The following is a 7,508-nucleotide window of genomic DNA, read 5'->3' as shown; positions in this document are numbered from 1 at the left end:
CGTTGGCTTTTCATTACTCATTTTGCACTGCATTATTGGGCCAATATTTCCATCATCTTGCTGTGCTTGTTTGATCTCTGTAACCGAAAATTGGTTGTGTGGTTCTTCACTCACTGATGTACACTGGAGACGGGTGAGTATGGGGCAGACCATTGGTGAGTTGAAATCTGGAGTCTCCACAACTTGGGTTATTGCTGCCACACAATCTGAACCCATTTCCTCTGTACACTGTTCCATCATTTCCTCTATCTCAACAGGCATTCTTGAAAGACTGTCAGCATCCACATTCTCTCTACCTGGGCGATATCGGATGGTGAAATGGAAGTCTGCAAGCTCTGCCACCCATCTACATCCAGTTGCATTTAGCTTGGCACTTGAAAGGATGTAGGTGAGGGGGTTATTGTCAGTGAACACAGTGAAAGTAGGCGCATAATAAAGATAATCTCTGAATTTCTCTGTGACGGCCCACTTCAGTGCGAGAAACTCCAGTTTTCCTGAGTGAAGATGATAGTTTCGTTCAGCTGCAGTCAATGTCCGGGAGCCATAAGCAATCACACGGAGTTTATTATCTTGTTGTTGGTATAGAACTGCTCCGAGGCCTTGAGCTGAGGCATCGGTATGGAGGATAAATGGTTTAGAAAAATCTGGGAACCCGAGGACTGGTGGCTCAACTAGGCAGTCTATTAGTCGTTCCAATATGCGCTGATGTTCTTCAGTCCACACAATTGACTTGTGTGATGGGACCCCTTTACTCTTTCTTGTGACTTGTTTTGTGTTTGTCTGGTTTTGGGATACATTGTTATCTTCCGTTGTGCCCTTCAACAAGCTATACAGTGGACCTGCAATACGGGAGAAGTCCCGTATGTACTGCCTATAGTAACTTAACAAGCCCAAGACAGTTCGCAGCTCTCCCACATTGCTTGGTCTCCTGTCCTTCAAGGCTGTCACTGCATTGGTGTCAGCTGGATCAATTTTGCTACCTTCGGCTGAAACAATTCTCCCTAGATAGCGAACCTCGTGTTTGAATAATTCACATTTACTGGGTTTAAGCTTGATCCCATACTTCCTCAGTAGTTGAAGCACTTTTCTGACATGATTGACATGATCATCAAATGAATGACTGTACACTAGAGTGTCATCAAGGTAGGGTACACAGATGTTGTCTCGCACCTCTTCCAGACACTCTTCCATGCAGCGTTGGAAGGCTGCAGGTGCATTCATCAGCCCGAATGGAATCCTTATCCATTCGTACAGGCCCCATGGTGTCACAAAAGCAGTTAAAGGTCGGCTGCCTTCATCCATAAAGCCCTGATGGTAGGCCTTGCCTTGGTCTAACAATGAAAACCATGAGTTGCCGCCAAGACTGTCGAGAATGTCCTGCACTCGAGGGATTGGTTGTCTGTCTGGATGAGTCTTTTTGTTTAGTTCTCTGTAATCTATACAGAGACGTAAGCTGCCGTCCTTCTTTCTCACACAGACAACTGGTGAGGCATAAGATGAGTTGGATTTCGTGACCCATCCTTGTGCAATAAGGTTGTGCAGATACTCTTTCATCTCTTTGTATAGCGGCTTTGGTACCGACAGGTAAGTGCGTGCTACAGGATCCATATCCTTCAATGATATCTTCAGTTTCAACTTGTCGATACATCCAATATCATCATCTGCTTTGGAAAAGGAAGAGCATTCCTCACGGAGCATCTTTTGCACCACCCCCCTTTCAGATTCACTCAGGTGCGTAAGGTCAATTGGTGGGTCCCATGAGGTGTCAGGAATTTGCTCGCTCTCTGCATTCACTTGATTCACCAATAATGGGGAGCACTGGTCAGATTTCTCTAAAACTGTCGCTGGGTACACAGCTTGAATTTGCTCTAAGGTGCCCACAACAGTTTTTTCCTGACAGCTCAATGTCGTGATCAGTGGGATTTTGCACATCAAGAACAATATAGGGGGGGACCCCCCTTCTGAGTTCTACTAGTGTCTCACAAAACTCCAGACCTTCAGCCCACTGAGGGTTTATGTCAGGCTCAAAGAGAAGTGTAGTATCTTTCTTCAGCGGGCGGGTCTGCACCTTACAGTCAATCTGAACAGAAGTGTGTTTGGGTACAATGACTTTCTCTTTTGTTGTTCTCACAACAAAATCATGTAATTGTTTACTAAATCAATAAAGGTTGTGACATTTTCTCTTTTAAGGCAAGGGAAAGCCCCTCTTAATGCCTCGTGCAGCTGCTCAGTTCTTTCAGCATCCATTTGCTCTATAGTACTAGTTTTCAGTATTTGCTCAATAACATTAAAGCCTAGAATGGGCTGCGAAAGACTTCCGCCTTTCATCACTAACATGGGGACTACAAGTTCTTTAGGGTTTGCTCCCCCAGCAGCTAGACCAAAAGTGACTTCAATAAAACCCTTGTAAGGGATGTTTTGACCATTAGCAGCTGAGATTTTTAAATCGTCAGGTGCATCAAGTAACTCAGAAACATCTCTTAATTTCTCATGTGGTAAATACTTCTTCTTCCACTCTTCATCAACAATACACACTTGGGAGCCTGTATCCCATAAGGCTTGAGTTTGGTGGCCTTGTATATAACAGTCAACTATACACTGTTTCCCAACAAGAGCAACAAGATGGGACTGGCTGTCCACCCTTTTGGGGTGAATAACACTTGCCTTTGGGTGCGTGTGCTGATTTACTTGAGGCTGAGTGTGTTTGTTGCATTGTTTTCTGTGTCTGGGCCAGTGCTCAGCTTGGCACATCTTAGAACAATAAGTGCTTTTTTTACAAGACGCACACCTTCTGAGTCTTTTGAGTTTTCCCAGAACACCACAGTAATAGCAAAGCTGTTGGGACGTTACACTATTATTGGTTACTCCCTGTCCCGTGGGGGCAACCACTGTCCGTTTAAAGGTTGATCTTTGTCTGGTCTAGTTAGTTTCGCCCTGCAACCTGCGCGAAAGTGTTCACTGCTACCACATCGATAGCAATGGTTGCAGTACTCAGTCCCACTTTGCTGGCAGCCAAAGCATTTCCTTAGGCGTGCTCGGTTTACAGCAGGATACTGACGTTGTTGTGCAAACCTCTGTTGATACTGAGCTGTATCACCTCTCCGTCCAGGTCCCACAGGAGGCCAGTAGTTTTGTGGCAGATGCTCAAGATGAGAAAAGGGAACACATTCTGGTGCTGCAAGTGAGGCAGAATACTGTGTTTGTGCCGGACTAGGCTGTTGAATTATTTCTTTGATTTGTGCGACTTCAGCACCAAGATTTTTCAATAATGCCACGTCAGAACGGATTTCTTTAAGTTCATTTAGTAGGTCAGGCTGAGCTTTGCTGATGGATTCAGGTTTTAGGTTTTTCCCTTTTTTATCTGCAGGAGTGTCAGACTGAAGTGAATGCACAGTGGTTGGCCGCTGCTGGGAGAGTAACTTCTTTTTATTTTGTCTCTCTGCTTCATTTGCACAGGCAACATTGAGTTTCTCAAGGAGGAGCTCATCACTGGTTGTGGTTTCCTGTAGGTAGGGCTGGAGGTCACTCTTAATGTTATCATTTTGCAGGCCTGTCAGAACTGTATGAAGGAACATGCTCTGTACAAGCACAGGGTCATATCTTAAGCCAGATTCAGCTTCTTGCGATGCAAACAGAATTTTCTGTCTTAAGTCTAGGGCACGGATTAAGAAAGTTTGTGGGGTTTCTTTAATGCTTTGGACCTCTGACGTGAGTTGTTTGTAAAGTTCTGTTGCCCCTCGTTCTTGGTAGTGAGACCTTAGAATCCTCCTCAGGGTAGGCAATGTAAGGTTGGTTTTGCCCTCTAGGTAGCTACGCAATTGTAAGCCTGGTGCTATTGCCCTGATTACTGCATCAACTATTTCTATTTCAGGGACTCCTTTGCTGATGCCTTGTTCAATCTGATGGGCTAGGCTGGAGAAAGTTAGTTTATCCTTTTGGCCGGGCTCACCAATCTGACCTGATATTTTGAATTCTCTGCCCCACGGTAGTGTCAGAAAAGGTGGAGGGGTTTGTTTAGCACTATTGTCCCCCACACTCATCGACAGTTTGGCTGTACTAGGTTGCTTCGCCTTGTTCTGTCGTGATAATGCAAGAGCCAACTGAAGCGTCTCTATTTCCTTTATCAGTTGTTCTTCTTCTGAGGCCTCACCAACCTGTTCCTGCACCTCATCTGTCTGGTTAGTATCTGAGGTTTTGTGTCCCGATGTACCGTTCTGAGCAGCCTGTTGCAACTCAAAAATTTTGTCTTTCAAAATCAGTAGCTCAGACATTCCCTCATCTTCAAGCTCATCCAGCTCCTCTCTTTCTAAGTGCTGTATTATATAGGAAATGAGAGAGGAACGACTTTTACCCGATACCCTTTCAAGTTTTGAACCAGCAATATTTAGGAAATCACAAACTTCGATCAAAATGTCTCTTGTCACTGTATACAATGCACCAGCAACTTCTAACTTCAGGTCCTCTAGCCCTGAAGACTCCATTTCAGTCTGTGGCTTGTGGAAAAGATTAGTGTGATGTAAGACCTCTTTGCAGAAGAGTCAGTGCAGCTTCCCTGGCACCAGTAGTTAACCTCAGGTTGCATGCAGGTCCCTCTGCGTAACTGTCGAAACCAGCACACTGTATCTCCCACCGTGGTATTTGATGTGAGGGGTTGAATGATGACTGGGGCGTCTATCTGGGACAGCGGGCCTTCATCACATCCATCCCAGCGGTGCCTCCAAAATGTTACACCCTGAAAAGGGGCTGAAAAGGGGATAAGTCAATGACGACGCTCAGACACGATGCTTCTCTTTCAGCAGCTTCATTGCGAATGATTCAGAAATATAAACATACATACAAAAGTATTAAACATCTTAACAACGATGTACAGTCTCTGTTAGTTGTAAGACAATATATCTCAAGACTGTTTTCTTTCCTTTTCTATAAGTTACAGATTAAATTGAATGTAAAAATTTACAAAAACAGCTTATGAATCAATAAATAAACTTAGACCATTAAACTGAAATGTACAGAAAATAAACAAAATATTCATATAAAAATACTAATAGGCATTTGTCCCTTCACACAAAATAAACATGTTCTTTGTCCAGAGCAAATGCAAAATGCACACAATGTATGTTCCACACACAGTCTGGCACGATAATGCTTCATGCTAGCCACCAACAGAGCGCTTAGCTTAGCTTGCTGCTTATAGCTTATCCTAACATCACAGTTAACACAGGTCATCTAAGTATTCCTAGTATCCTCTTGGTACATTTGGAAACACGGTCAGTACAACTCAACATACATATTTGTAAAGTCCAACAGCAGAATTGCACAATTATTACCTGAAAAGGGGATAAGTCAATGACGACGCTCAGACACGATACTTCTCTTTCAGCAGCTTCATTGCGAATGAGGCATCGTGGCCAGAGCTCCCCCTTCCGGCAACGGCAGGCATAACTAATCAATCACGATCACTAAATCACATGGATTATTCCCCAGGCTCGACAAGTAGATCACAGATTGAATGTTACACAGGTTGTAGTCACATTAAGGATTATTATCCGGTTGAACATATTTTAGCCTGTGTTACATTACGTCTCTTAATGGGACTTCTTTTACCCTTGTTTATACATTTACATATTTGAAATAAATTGAATAATATATTGGGTAACTTTTAACCACAACTTTTTACTCCATTATGAACTTCAACAAATAATCAATCTATCACACCATCACCAGTGTGTGAATGTCTGTGTGAATGGGTGGATGACTGAATGTAGTGTGAAGCGCTTTGGGGTCCTTAGGGACTAGAAAAGCGCTATACAAATGCAGGCCATTTACCATTATTCCCCTGTTCAGCTGCTCGGCGACTCAAAGGTTTGACAGTCGCCAATGACGTACTTACAGTGAGCGGTTTCAATTTGGGGTTTTACTGTTTTCTAACAAAAATGATCTAATTGCTCCATCACTGCTCTGTCAGTTCATTTATACATACATTTAGAAGATATTTTCGCTCAAAGCTTAACATTTGAAATATTTACTGTTATTTGTATTCTTAACGTTTTCCTGTCCTGTGACTGAAGATGCAGTCAGGTGAAAGAGCACGGATATAAAATCCTCACAGTCTTCATTTCAACAAACTAAAAAAAGCAACTGCAGACATTACAAACACGGACCTTACCACTTACTGTGGATCAAACTGACTCACGCCAGAGTGAAGCTGCCACCCTCAAGAAAAAGAAGAACTTCGTTTCACAACTCTCCAACCAATCAGAAGGCAGAGAGCATCTTATTGTTACACGGATAAGGGAAGATTTCGGGTTTAGATTCAGCTTGATTAGTTTCGGTCTCTAACTTCAGCTCTGTGATCATGAGGAAGTCAAACATGTGGAGTCTTGAAGTGACGACTGTGATCAGAAAAACACTCCTATTTAAATATTTTCGATTTTTGTAAATCAAATGAAACCTTTGGACTGTTGTTCAGATAAAACTGGAATTTCTTAAAAACATTGCCCTGGTGTTTTTGACTATTTTATGATATTTCGTGATTGTCAAACAGGATCAGGAGACAGAGATCGTTTTTGATTTAATAAAGAAAAAAGTTTAATAATGTAAAAATGGAACCAGGGCTTTAAATTAAACAGTCTAAACTATGAGAGTTTAAGGAAGCTGCTCTGCTGCAAAGGAGAAAAAAAACAAAACAATCACGCGTGACCTACAGCAGTGACGCCAACAGATTTAAAGCCCTCCTTGTGCTTTGTTGCATTGTGTTTGTGCAGAAGTGTGTTTAGTGTGCACAGCGAGAGTTTTAAAGTTGTAGTTTTTAGTGTTTAATAAACTCGATCTGATCGGACTCTTCGGGAGCTTCTCTGACGCTATAGTTCAGTTTGCCTGTTACAGCCTCCCCGTCATGATACATCAACTCATCAATCTGATAATCGCGATCCTTCTGTCTGCAGGTACAACAGGACGTGAAGACGGTAAGAAGCGAATCAGCATAGTACTCAAATAATGTTTACATACATGAATAACAACAGCTGACCGTCATCAACAACACTCATTTATTACAGACAGCTGTGTTTGTTTTAAAGTCTTTCAAACTTTAGCGATGTGATGTTTTGTTGAGACATTTTCAAACCAATTAAACTCTGGATAAAAAAAATATGCGTCACAAATCGTTGCCCGCATCTTCCGGAAATATAATTGAACAGTTTGGGGTTGTGGGGCGGGTCCTCTCCTCGTGTCGCCTCGGCTCCTTTGCTCGTCTCTTTGACATCACCTGATCTGCTCTCCCTCTGTCTCACCCACGAGTGAATACAAGGACTTTTCATTTTGTGGCTTCCAAGACGAAATGACTAACGGAGGAGTCAGTCTGTAAGACGCTCTGTAGTTCGTGTTTTGATGCGTAGAGTTCACACTGAGCACCGTGACAGAGTCCGACTGAACCCACAGCAGTGAGCCGGACTTTGGTTCAGACGAGCAAAGAGACGTTTAATAAAACAAAACACATTTCGCCTCAGAAC

The 7,508-nt window shown here is 42.9% G+C and overlaps 1 protein-coding gene across 2 annotated transcripts in view; it reads left to right on the top strand.

Annotated features, from left to right (window-relative positions):
• Positions 1 to 6,699: 6,699 nt before the first annotated feature.
• The window catches only part of LOC120717242 (butyrophilin subfamily 2 member A2-like), a 52,577-nt gene continuing 51,768 nt past the window's right edge, over positions 6,700 to 7,508 (top strand). For both annotated transcript variants that reach the window (XM_040005150.1, XM_040005149.1), the window contains exon 1: positions 6,700 to 6,965. In XM_040005150.1, coding sequence (XP_039861084.1) covers positions 6,896 to 6,965 — 70 coding nt within the window. In that variant the 5' untranslated portion in view covers positions 6,700 to 6,895. The remainder of the gene's footprint in view (positions 6,966 to 7,508) is intronic.

This window comes from Simochromis diagramma, unplaced genomic scaffold (assembly GCF_900408965.1).
Source record: "Simochromis diagramma unplaced genomic scaffold, fSimDia1.1 OVJJ01000498.1, whole genome shotgun sequence".
In the NCBI taxonomy this organism is placed as follows: Eukaryota; Metazoa; Chordata; class Actinopteri; order Cichliformes; family Cichlidae; genus Simochromis; species Simochromis diagramma.
This window is presented reverse-complemented; position numbering and strand designations above follow the sequence as displayed.